The sequence below is a fragment of the Leptopilina boulardi genome, unplaced genomic scaffold, assembly GCF_019393585.1.
Source record: "Leptopilina boulardi isolate dan_hultmark-lab unplaced genomic scaffold, ZJU_Lbou_2.1 LbouV2_123, whole genome shotgun sequence".
NCBI classification, from domain to species: Eukaryota; Metazoa; Arthropoda; class Insecta; order Hymenoptera; family Figitidae; genus Leptopilina; species Leptopilina boulardi.
This window is the reverse complement of record NW_026137667.1, coordinates 185,970-200,007: the sequence shown is the minus strand read 5'-3', so window position 1 is coordinate 200,007 and position 14,038 is coordinate 185,970. Positions and strand designations below refer to the sequence as shown.

General features: G+C 29.8%; 1 protein-coding gene across 5 annotated transcripts in view; it reads left to right on the top strand.

Moving 5' to 3' along the window:
- Nucleotides 1–14,038, top strand: part of LOC127289002 (low affinity immunoglobulin epsilon Fc receptor-like) — a 146,972-nt gene that overhangs the window by 85,627 nt on the left and 47,307 nt on the right. The window contains exons 1-2 of one of the 5 annotated variants that reach the window (XM_051316756.1): nucleotides 880–1,279; nucleotides 3,892–4,094. The exons of 1 other annotated variant lie outside the window; for it this stretch is intronic. Coding sequence is in view for 1 of the 4 variants with exons in the window: in XM_051316740.1 (XP_051172697.1) it covers nucleotides 10,015–10,142 (128 nt within the window). In the remaining 3 variants the exon portion in view is untranslated. Of the gene's footprint in view, nucleotides 1–879; nucleotides 1,280–3,688; nucleotides 4,095–9,546; nucleotides 10,143–14,038 lie in introns of those variants that run through there. 3 more of the 5 variants (XM_051316748.1, XM_051316779.1, XM_051316740.1) reach the window with 3 other exon arrangements.

Here is a 14,038-nt window from a genome sequence, read left to right as displayed (position 1 = left end):
TGAGGAGAACTTTGTGTTTTTCATTATATATAATATATATATATATATATATATAACAACGACTAGACAATTGTATCGAATATATGTGTATAGTAGTCAATCGATATATTTAGGTGTCATAGCAAAACATTCGACACTCATTAACCTAAATAAAATGAACAAATCGTTTTATTCCAATTCATGTAAACACAATTGAAAATGCCCATTTTTGGGACTGAATTCAAGGTGTAAACGATTTAAGACTTTGTTTTTACTGTGATTATATTTATCTATAAATAAATATTTATAATTTAAAAAAAATTATTAAATTCGATCGGTTTTCTTTTTAAAGTTGTTTTTTAAAAAGAAAAAATCATTTAAACTGATATTATTTTTCAAAAATATTGTTATACTTCGACGAATATGTGTAAAGTATCAGTACTTATTTAATTTAATGATGATGCGCAATTAATCGCTGCCTAGTTCTGAAACAGACAGTTTCATCTCCCACGAAAGAAAAAAAGAGTGGATCCCAGTATTTTTTCATACCTTTTGCAATTGATGCAATTTTCGGGATGCTGCGTCTCTGATAATGACAATGACAGAGCACAACAGTGACACACGACCAGAGGCAAGTGCACAGCTTGCGATATATTCTCCTGCACACAACCACATTTGGTTTTGTCCTCTCACTCTCCCTCTCAACGTGACAAATAGGGTGAGTGAAAGGCGAGGGGGGAGGCTATTGGAACACCTAGTTTAGAAAGAGTGAGAGAGGGACAAAAATCCACTTTACGTGTAAAGAGAGAGAGAGAGAGAAGTGAGCTTCCTCTCACATGACCACCAAGAAGAATTGAAGAATGTCTTCGTCCTCTCCAACTTAGTCAGTTGCCACTGAACGTTCTCGAGTGCCGACTACCGATTATCGTCTACCGATTTTCCTCCTGACGATCGTGTCACGTGCTTTCATTAATTTTGTATTCGTCTCTCGTGTTCTCTTCTCTTGTTCTTTAAATTCAATTATCCTCCGTTCCCTTCCTCCATATACACAACAGCATCAATTTGACAATAAAATCTCTGATACAAAAAAGAGAAAAAAACCGAAAAAAGCTTTTACGTGAAGCGAATATAAACAAATAACAATCAAAATTGTGAAGGCTTGTTTTAAAATTTATAACGCATTATTGGAACAAAATTGCATTGAAATCAGTTTGCGGTTTTTGATATACATATAAACCGTGAAGCAAAAATTGATAGTGCTGGAAACTAATGGATATTTCTATGCCATGTAGATTGTCAGGTAGGATGAGTGAATGTCGATTGTTAAATGATTTTTGTACTAAAAAACATTGATTGCAAAATATTGTATTTTCTAATTATACTTTTATTTCACTGATTAATAATACAGTTAATAAAATTGCGATTTTTCTTTGATTTCACAATTTTTTATTTTCATAATTGTTGTTTGACATTTAAATACATTTTTAAAATAGAACGCAAATTAGCCGATGGACAATAAACAGAATGGAAAAATAATTATTGACAAATATAAATGAATAATGAACTTTTGATTGTTATAATTACAAAGTAGACACGTGGAAAAACGAATATTGATGACGAATAATAAACAATGAAAAATAACGAGAGTGATAAATGAAATTGTTATCAATTTAAATTGAATGCTGTTTTCAATCAGTGAAATCCGTGATTCAAACAGTATTAATTTAATCGTTTATGAAAGAATACCTATTAAATTGGAAAACTATTTCAAACTCTTTTTTTTTTTAATCTTTTTCATGAATAAACATATTTTAATCTCTTTCATTTTGGTCAATTCTCTTCAAAAAACATTAAATATCAAAAATAAAAAAAAAGTCAAACTGAATGATAATAATAGGTTCCTCAATTCCAAATATTTGCGAAATAATTTCACGTTTGAATAATTCGATTTCTAAAACAAATGATTAATTCATGAAATAATGTATGAATATACGTAAGACAAGATCTAAAGTTTCTTCTTCGTTGAGGCGGTTTAGAAAGTTTTGTTCAGTCCACTTTATATGATTGCGAACTCGTGTGTTGATATAAAGAATCGAAACAAATTTGATTTGATATTTGAAATAAATACTCGTGTTTGACAGCAATAAAAGAAAAAATGTAAAATCGTATAATAAAATGGCCAATTTCATTATTTATCTAGCTGGACAAATGAAAAGAAACAAAAATAACCAACGGGTTAAAATTGTTGTGCCATAAAATTTGGAATATTTTTCATTTTTTACCTGACAATTCACGTAATATATGTGTGTGCGTGTTTGTGTGTGTGTGTGTAACACCGTCACCCTGGACGTTATATGCGACGTGTTCACACGGCTAATCGGGAGGAAATAATTTGTTTGACCGAGCTCTCGCACCGCCGAACCTGATTGGCTGTTCCTAGACTGATCGATAATTTCCCACATACTAAGGATTAGTATATACCTTCCTCAGCGTTATTATCATCATCACACAAGCTCTAAGAGATTAATTAATTTATCAAAATAATATACTTCCCGTCACACTAAATTTAAACCCAAAACTTTTAATGTGACTTTGTCGTTAATTCATATGTTTCCACATATTAAATTATTAGACAAAAAAATTATAATTAATTTCAAATTTGAAAATTTTTTTTAAATCAAAAAATCGTATATCCCAGCATCATTTTTTTCATCTGTGTAAGTTTTTTTTAATTAAAAGAAGGTTTTCACTGCACGTTAAATTTAAAAAAATAATTTATATATAGCACGGAATTTTGGAAATGATATTTAAAAAAGCAATTTTATGTTGAAAGAGATATAAATTTTAACTCAAATCATAATTAAAGGTAGTAATCAAAACAGCAATAAAAATGTAATATAAAGTGTAGTTTGCATTTATAATAGCTGGATAATGTTTTACCAGTTTTTTGATATCTAAGACATTAATTTATGGAAAATTTTCTAATGAAAATTAAATGTTTTATTTCTTTTAACAGTTTAAAACAGTTTATTACAAAGTAATAATAAATAAAACTGAAAAAGAGAAAAGTCCGTCATCTCTCATGTTTTTCAGCGAATTTTCCCAATTCTATATTTGAAAATTGTCTCTTTTTATTGAACCAGTTTTAAAAAGTTGCATAAAATTTGCAGGAAGCACTTATAGTGCATTCTTAGGTGACGCATTAAATGTCGTTTGATATCAAGCGAAAGTCGTACCTTGAATCCGACTTTCACATATAAGGCCATAGGCCCGATGTCAACCTCCGATAAAATCCGAGGTTGTGTAACGCCCTTAAATTGAAAGCAACGTTACATTTATGCATTCCATTCCAGTTTCAAGTTAAAATGCAATTTGCAATCTTGTTCACCTTTTCCAGTCAATGCCGCGCGCACTCTTCTTTTTCAAACACACATGTAGTTTAATAAAACTTGTATTTTATATCATTACAATATTAAAGGGGGCTGTGTATAAAAATTGACATTTCTCCAAGAATAATTCAATGAAAGGTCATGTGTCATATAGGTGCGACACCAGACAATGGCGACAGATTGTAAATAGACTTCCGCCATTGAGATATAAGAAAAATTCTATTTGTTTTTTAAAGAAGCCTTTTCGGTGAAATTGAGAAGCAATTTTGTTCGCGATAATTATACTCGGGAAAATATAATTTTTTTAAAATTTTCTTTAGGGTTTCGTGTGAAATAATAATACGAAAGGCAATATTATAAGGATTCATGTACTATAATTAATAAAGAATGAAACTTTCGAAACGTGAAATTTAATAGAAAAACAATATACAAACAAACAAAATTAACAATAAGTAAAAAAAATTGTCCAAAAGTGTCGTCTTTTTCATGAAATTCAAATTGTTAAACCAATCGTCGTTATCAGCTTCCAAAGAGTCTTATGCTGAAGGTGAATTCTAGAGGAATGAGGAAATGATCTTCAATTAAAAAAATCGAACACGGAAGAAGTGAATCAGAACTTGCTGAATGTGTATAGTGAAGTGTTTTTTGTCTCCATTTTCTAAGAAAGAAGAATAAGGATAGGGAGGAGAGAAACTAAGGGAGATATCTGAGGAAAGTTTAAACAAGGTGAGTGTAAAGCGAGCGAGAAAAGTTTGAATGAGCTGGTGGAAAGATCCTTAGGGAAGAAAATCCAACATTCGCGTGCTCGGTTTCCGGAACGATTATAACGGCCGCATAGCAGTGGTTCGTCTCTAGCTCTTTCGATCGATTAAACTGGCAATCGAATTTGTCGAACGCTTGCCACGTAATTTGGTTAGTCACGTAATTCTGTTACATTATCCAATGCTGCAGCAGGAATGCAAACCCACGTACGCACCTGACTCTTATCAAGTAGTAGAGAGAGAGAGAGAGAGAGTCAAAGAGTCAAGGATAATAAACGGAACTTGGCAAAAGTGAAGGGGGGGAGGGGGTGAGAGAAATTCCTGTAAACACACTTTTCGTGTGTGGTTTACTACTCGATTAATCATGGAAATTAATCCACTGTTAGTCCCGAACAGCTGCCGCGCACTTTTCGATACGAGATCTTTGAAAATTGCTCTTTAACGAGGATCTGATTCCTTTCAGATTCCGATACTACAATTTACTTTCAATCGCGTCTACATTTATTTGCTTCCCAATTGCGCAATTAAATAATGGATTAAAGGGAAATTAGTTTCTTTCCTCTGTGATTTTTTTATAGTACAATATGTATATTATATATTTTTTCGTTGAGGAGTCAATTAAAAAAATATATAACGCGTTATGTAGAAAGAGAGAGGGGGGGGCGAGGGGGGTTTAAAATAGCTTCATTAAAGCATTATGTAGTTTTTGAATTCTTTTTTCCTTATTTCTTCTTATTGGAAAAATGTTCCACTACTTTTTTATATTTTTTATTTTTCTTCCTTTATTATTTCTTTGTATCTTCTTTTTTCTTTTGCTTCTTTGTTGTTTATTTTATTCATCGTCTCCTTCGTTTTTGCCTTCTTTGTTTCTTTACTTTTGTTACTTGTGTTTATTTGCTTCTCTGTATTTTAATTTTTTTTGTTTTTTATTTTCCTGTTTCATTTACTGATTTTTAAAAATTTTTCTGCTGACTTTTATTATTCTTCTATTTATAATATTCACTTGCGAGGTTTTCAACTATAAAAAATGCATTTACAAAAAGCGTGGGTCACCACTAAGAGACATGTTTCGCTAGAGTAATTCTAATTTGCTTAACCTACACTATCGCAGAGTCAAGGCATTCGCCGCCTAAGCTAACTATAATTTAAAATGATTTTTAATCATTTCTATTAAGTTGAAGAAATTTTTAAAATAATTTTTAAAAATTTGTACATTTAAACTGCACTTGAAAGTATTATATTTGTTTTATAAAATATATTTTCAAGTTTAGTAAATATTAAAACTATACCTAATAAAAATTGAAATGTTGTGTAAATATTATTTTTAAAATGGGACTTATACATATATACACGGAAAAAAAGAAAAAGTAATTTTTACTACTTTCATAGTAAAATTGGACCTGTCCGAAGTTTCTGCGCATCTCTGGCAACTTTTACTCAAAAAATAGTAAAATTTACTATTTTTGTAATAATTTTTACTATTTCTGGAGTAAATTTTACTATTTCTGGAGCAAATTTTACTATTTTTGGAGTAAAAGTTGCCATAGATGCGCAGAAACTTCGGACAGATCCCATTTTACTATGAAAGTAGTAAAAATTACTTTTTCTTTTTTTCCGTGTAAAGAAAATGTTTTGAAACTGAATTATGTTTACCTATAGAAGAGACCGGTTAAATCGATTTCAACTCCTCTTGACCTTACTGGTGGTGTGGTGCCTTGGAGAATCAAATTGTTCGATTCGCAGTGGTTTACCGAATGTTTGACTGTTAATTTGCCTGAAGCGACATCAGCAAACTCAATAATTCTATTATTCTGTCGGAAGCTATAGTATATGCGTATATATATATATATACATATATACATATTCGCTAAAAACAAATATTGACTATTTTGTTACAATTTTACCAATTTGAATTCGATGGCTGAGTTTCTAAATTTATTTAGAAATTTCACAAAAATTTATTTTTAAGTATATATCGCTTTAGGCTGGATGGGATGGGGTTCAACCTTTGTATCATTTTCCATTGTAACTTAATGTGCAAACTATAGAAAAAGAATTAAGAGTTAATAATTAATTCTACAAATAATTTTTTTAATCAAACATACAAACGGACAATCTAATTAAAAAATTAGACTCAAGTTCAAAATATAATTTCTATGAAATGTAAATGATTCGTTTTGGGTTCAGAGTTTAACAATTTAATTAAATAATTTAGAAAAACATTTAATTTAATCCTCACGTAAAATGAATTCGTTACATTTTGGAAAATTTTAAGTAAGTATTATGTACGTTGAATAACTAATATATAATTTTATTGAAAATATATAATTGGGTACTGTAACAACTCGCAAACACATTCACTCTGGTATAACGTTTGATCTTCCTCCTATATAACATCAGGAATTCAGGCATTTCCAAAATGGACGATCCTTTGTGTCAATCCAATAACAGTTCTATTCAATTTGAAACATTATTTTCAGCAAAAAAAAGAAGCTTACATTCCAACATGAAAAAATATCAATAAAAATGAAACAAATATTTACATATTAACTATTGAATTTAAAAAAATATAGGAAATTTTGTTTAAAACATTTTAATCAATTCATACACAAAAAATTCCATGAAATTCATTAGTTTTATAACATTTTCATTAAAAAGTTTATTAATTATAAACTTTAAATATACAAGTAATTGAATAATGAGAGATTTTTGAAAATGTATTTTTATCTAGATAATTAACTTTAAAACCGTCATTTTTATAAAAACAGGTAAAATATTGAAAAATGTTGGCTTAAATTTTTCATAGAAAGGACAGTAGAAGCAGAAAACAGGAAAGTAAGTTAAATCAAAAAAGTTTTAATGGCTTTGTTTCTAAATTGATTCAGGACTATATAGAAAACGAAAACTTTAAAAAGAAACATACCTATAGATATATATATAAACATTCAACTGACACCAAAACGAAATGGTCTTTATATGAAAATTTCAATTTTATAAACTTGGTAGAAAATTATATAGTTATTTATTTATTTATCATTACATTTTCATGAATTTTAATTTAAAAAAGCAGAAAAACAAATTTTCAGACAGAAGCTAAAAAAATTACTATTTACGATTATAGTAGTTTTCTTTCATAACTTATTATGACAGAGATGATTGGAAGCCTTTTTCCAAATTTTGTTTCATTAAAATATTTAAAAAAAATAGAATAACGATATAGAATACTTTAGTATAGAAAAAAACATGTTAAAACTTTTGATTCATTTAGTCTATTGTTTTTAAAACCAAGGTTCTTTTATGTTTTTACTGTAAATTATTTTTTAAACCTATATGCAGAAAATTCTCTCAAATTTTGTTATATACGGTTTATATAGAAAATCCTTTTAATTAGAATTACACTTTTTGTCCGGGAGCGCAAAAAAGAAAATTGTAAATGTTTCATATATAGTATGAACGTATTATATACTTTTTCTGCATTCAGTTATATTTTCAATTTCATCCTTGGATAGAGAAGAAAAAAATTTAATTACTACCTTTTCGAATAATGCAAATTCCGAAATGGACAATCGAATTAAAGATACTGCCACTATGCGAAATACAAGATTGAAATCAATTTTCTATAGCGTATTAGCAGCCTTTAAAGTGTAAATATACACGACTTAAGTAGTGTAATAGCATAAGAGTATAATGAGAAAAAAAATTAAATAAAAGTTTAAAACCCTAGCGGTGAATACGATAATGTTTATGTATACACAGTTCAGTGAGTTAATTGCGTCGTTACGAGAATGAGTGAGAAAGAAAAAAATAGAGAGAAAGGGTTAATGTTTGCCAATATGTTCTATAGAAATACTTTCTCAGGCAATTTCAGAGGCTGAGACGCAAGTATTGCTTTTGTTTCTGAAGCAAGTGAAATGCAATAGGAACGTTAAGGAATTTAAATTGGTATTGCAATTTGAAAAAAGAACTTGCCCTTATTCGCGCGTGCGGGAACTATATATTCACGCATGTGAAATGTCACGACAAAAGAGGTCGGTACTTTTTATTTTCCTTCACTGCATTAAATACGAAATTTAAAATTGATACTAGTTCCATTTTTCTATTTATAATATTATTTTCTATTTGAAAATATCAAATTATAAACTTTTCTTCTTTTAGATTTAAACAGAAATAATGCTTTTTAAAATTTCAATTATATTATATAAACAATAATAATTAATGTAAAATTTAAAAACATTTTTAAATTATATTTTTAACGCATTGACATTTTTTATTTTAATAAATTCATTTAAACTCCATTGATTGAATGAAACGAAATTTCTAATAATCAATCATTTTAATGAAAATTGTTGAAGAGGTTGAAAAATATTTTCAGTAGCATAATTATAACCAAAAAAAGTTAACTATAGGAAAAGGAACTTTCTCAAACGTTTTTACTAACAGCAATCACTGATTAGATTTAATCGAAAGAAAATAAGCAGAGAGAATCGATCGATCAGGAAATCAAAACATGAGGAAAGATAGTCTTTTAGATCGTCGATCCCTTTTGTTAATTTAGGTACAAATAACGATCTTGGGAAAAATAGTATCATTAAAAGGTAAATTCTTGGCTTCAGGTGAGCAAACAGGTGCATTCGATCAGGAGATCAAGTGTTGCTAGAGATCGTGTTTCACCTGCGAGATCGGTTCGGTAGGTAAAACAGATGTAATAAAAATGAAAATAATATAAGAAACTTTTTGTTTCGTATTTTATATATTTCTAATAATATTCAAAGAAGTTAATAATATTAGTAATGTAATGTAATGTAATGTAATGATAAAAATAAAAAATTTATTATAAAAATATGATATTTCCACTGTGACTGGTCAATTGAAAAAATATACATGTATATCGATAAATATGAAAAACGTGAAGATCTTCTTTCTTACCTGTTGGCCTGATCGAGTGCACCTGTTCGCGCACCTGAATCACCTGAACGTTGGTGATTATCTGCGCACTAGTCATTAAAGCTCCTCACTCTCCTTGCTTCTCTGATAGAAATGAAGTTGTTTTGTTTTAACCCTTCCAAGTCATCGACTTTCTTCCTCATTCTCATCTTTGCACACAAAACAATCGAAATCTAGTCTCAATTATTTGGCCAAATTTACCCAATTATTTATAAGCAGTATGTATTAACATTCTGATTCGTCCGGATAAGATAAAATAAGATCCGCTCTTTAAAATTGTTTTTCTACTTACAACACTTATATTTCCACTTCAATTTTTTGGGAAAAACGATCAATTTAGAGCGAAATTTTGTCAATTGAATCACATTACATGTTTCAATATCTGTTTTTGAAAATTCGTAAAAACGTAAAAAGATTTTTAAATCTGATTAATATACATTAAGATTTCATGAAATGTTTAATTTTATTTTCTTGCATGTGATTTTGTGAGAAAATATTGGGTTTTTTTAAGGCACATGATGAACAAGTATGTATAAAGAATATGAGTGTGTTTGACCTCAATTAAGCGAATTTCCTCAAAAAATCGAAAACTGTTTATTTCTCATCTACCAGAATGTGTTTCATCATTTTTTAAACTGCTAATGATTCAATTGGTAAGTGATGAATGAATTTTTGACAGCGATGATACCTGAAAATGAGAGATTGGCCTCTAGCTGGCTATTTAATTGAACTTTGATTGAGTTTCACTAAATTCTGGAGTTTGGTAGTTGCTTTGATGCACTGAATTTCAGGTAAATCAGCCGTTTCCGCAGCGCAGGAGAACAGCATGTTGTTGGACGTGTTACAGACATAATTTAGCCTCAGGTGATACAAGAGTGTTGTGCGTTGACTGAAGTGCATATCCTTTCTGTTGCAACCGCGCCGCGCGCCACTCAATACTGATGCAGTTTGTTAATATATTCGTTATTCGAGGCACGCTGCGACTGAACTCATGTGACATGAGTATCAGGATAAAATGTAGCTGGAGGAAATTCAAGTGCAACGAAGCTTTCAAGGACGGTATACATATGTTAGTATGTAAATATATATATATAACAAAAGGAATCTATTTCTAAAGGAAAATTCACTTTTGCAAATGATATACAAAAGTGTGTTTCTATTTTAGAAAAGAACTCTTTTCAGTTCATAGTGTCCATTAATCGAGACGTTCTCTTTTTACGGTTCCTCTACTTCTATACCAAATTTAATATCGTTTTGTCAAAAAAAAAAAAACGTACAATAATAATAGAATATATTATCTCGAAACAAACTTTCTCCAAGTCGATTAAAGAAATATATTTAATTTAGTTTCCTTTAATTAACATATGCAATAAATTTTTCTGAATAATTAAAATTTTGCTAAATTCTTTCATGTTTGAGAAGAATTTTATACATTTTGAAAAGTCACAATTTTTATGGCTCAAGTTTAAATGAGATATTCAAATGCAATGAAAGAGAAAAAAAAGAAAGAGAGTGAGAGTAGTATTTTCTGAACTAAAATTGTATTTTTCATATAACTTTGGTAAAATTTCGAAAAAGATTTTCTTGATAATATTTTACATTCAGAACAGTCCTATATCAATTTTCTGCTTTTACTTTTTATTTTTGTCTCATAAATTCTGGTTTCTTGAACAAAAAAATGTCTTGTAAAAAAATCATTTTAAACTCTTAAAAAATGGCGTTTTCTACAACAAGATTGGTACAATAAAAATTATAATAAAAAAATAATTAAAATTTATAAATCACAGAATTTTTAATGTTATTTCATAATTTGATTAGAATTCAAATTAAACTAATTTAAATTCAGAGAGCACAGAAAATTAAAAGGCATTAAAATAAGCTGCAACGCTTCTTATTTTAATCCAATTTTGCTTATTTTAATATCAAAATGGATTAAAATAAGCAAAATTGGATTAAAATAAGAAGCGTTGCAGCTTATTTTAATGCCTTTTAATTTTCTGTGAGTAGAATGTTACTGTTTTATCACTTTTATCGTATTATTACCAGAAAAAAAGTTAAAAATAAAATAAAAAATTTTCTATTGTTGATCTCAAAACTGTGACTCACAACTAATGATAGTTGAAGACAGAGTATAACGCAAAAACTTGCGACTTTTCCGCTGATACAAAATATTTTCTTGGGAATATGTACTGGAGAAAAAAAGCATAAAACTTGCATCAGGTTGAGTTACATCTAACATTTGTTGCTAACCTGTTACCTGCTCGACCAGTCTACCCCTACCATGGACATCCGTCGTGTTCACGTTTATATAAAGGAGAGGCTCATAACTGTAAACTATGACCTTACACCTAGAAATTCAGAGCGTACCCCCTCCTGGCTCTGTTACCCTGCTCGCCCACGCTCGCGGAATTCACCTGAAAAGGAAATCTCTCTTGACGAGGGACTGTCGCGTTTCATTTCGTTTCGACTGTTACATCGTCTCGGGTTATCACAACTTTATGCTTTCACGTATTTTCCTAGACTATATTATTAGAATCATATACATGTGTGAAGAGACGACCCACACATTCACATTATTGACCATTTTACTTGGCGTGAAACACCTGCTGCACACGTATGCACCTGTGTTAAGTATCAACACAGTGGGTTTGCTCCTATAAATGACGCAGGCGCGCATGGACTTACACAGCAAGTGGTTATGCTCTCCTGATACTTGGGAGCCATAGAAATCACCCAGACCTTTCGAAACTACGGCCAGACAACTCCCACAAGGTCAGAAGAGTTCATCTGGATTCGCACGCAAGTCCCGAGGGGTTTAAATTACCGTTTCTGTATGTGGTTGTCCTAATTTTGGGTTCGCAAAATGTTGATGAAATATGATTGTAACTAATACACTCATTTCCAATAACGGATTGGCTAGTTCGATCATCCTCGCTTTTTATGTGTCAAGCTTCAAGATCATTTGGATTCTTTGTTTATTTTTGCATTATCGTTTTCCTATTTTATTGCTTTATTTTATTCCTTTGTCGTTTTTATCATGTTTTTGTGGTTCTTTCTATTGTAATGATTATGTTTTTTTGTGTTTTCATTGTACCTCTTTGCGTGTTTGATAGTTGCACTCTGAACGAGTTTGGAAATGTTCCTTTCTCCTCTTTGATTGTTCCAATGCAGCATCTTTGGTTATTCTTCTGATTCTTCGACAGCTTCCGCTTTACCTTTCAGATTACTCCTTTTTGCTACAGTATTGTTCGTTTGCCTTTGGTTGCACTTAATTGCCTTTGATCGTTTCTTGATACTCGATAGCACTTTGCGATGGTGTAATTGCCAAGAAACCTAATCGGAAATGCATGAGTTTGTTTTCGTTGACCTTTGCCATTTGCGCTCAAAGATGCAGACGCTAAATTGTTTTCTCATCCTCATAGACGAAATTTCTTGAATTCGATATAATTATCATTGTGGGAATAATTTTACATACCTCATTGCAATTTTAAATTAGAAAAATTTAATTTTAAACTAAACTAATGTGGAGAGATGAAACCTGAAAACTGAGTATAGCGATCATCAACATACTGATGTGTTTCCCCTCAAGCTGCCGATCATTTTTATAGTTACGCTGTTGTCTTCAGTGACAATGTTTGAAAATTGAGTTTTTCCTAATGTTTTTGAGAAAGGAAAATTGTGATCGAAATGCAAGTGGTGCGGGAATGTCGGTCGGCTAAAAAGAAATGTAAAAGAGTTGACGGATCAATGTAAAAAAGTAACTTAATGGAAATAGGTGGGAGGTGTGGGCGTTGATCCAGGTAGAAGGCTGCACCTCTGAATGCCAGGCAAACAGCTGCTCAAGGAGGACTTGTTGCTAGTGCATGAGCAGGTTGAAAGTTCTCAAATATATGTTCAATAGACACGAGAGCTGGAGAAATAATTAATTTCCCTTCGAGAGATCACTGACAAATAAATCAGTTTTATTTTTCATCTCATCTTTGGTACATTTGAATAGATGATGCGCTTTACGACAAAATGGATTTTTATTTAAAACGAGGTTTCAAGATTTTATATCATCACATTAAAAAGGAAATATTAGTATAAATTATAAATTTTCTTTTTATAACATAATGGATAAGTATTAATAATTTATCCACTGAAAAAATTATATTCAAAATTTAAGAATATCTTCTTGGGGCCTATTTAAAAATATTTCCCATTTTCTTATAGTTAGAAGATAATATTCTACAGACAAAAGAATATTATATTCTAACTGTAAGAATAAAATGCATGCGAAATATTTTTAAATAGACGCGAAGAAGATATTATTAAATTTAGAATATAATTTTTTCAGTGATAAGAATATTGTTACTAGTTCTAATTATTTATTGATTGTTATGAAATATAAAAATTTATATTTATTATTTATAATTTTGATCCTCTATGATCTCATATTCATAACACTTGATGTTAAGTTGATGATTGTGTACAACGAAAAAAATTATTACCTAATGTTTCATAGAATTCTAAAATAGAAATAGAAATTGTAATGGAGGATCTAAACTAGTTTATGACATATATAATAACAATTCTTGATCACTATATTATACACCATATGGAAATATAATTTTGTGACTATAGAATTTATGGTGGAAAACTATAACGTCATTTTAGCCATTACAATATATAGAAGTAAACCATTTGTATTGCTGGAGATATATACAATATTTCGAGTTTATTGTGACAATGATGACTCAGAATTTAATACTGATAATAATGATAAAAGTGGACATTGCTGTGCGAAGATAACAATTTATTGTTATCTTATACACTCGTTACATTTATACTATTGACAATCTGATGTATAATTTTATCTAAACTTTCGTTTTACCAACTGCACTTGAAACTTTTTATGCAACATAAAATGTGATTGCACTCAAAAAGGGAGTTAATAATTAAATTAACTCCTTAAAATCAACTCCC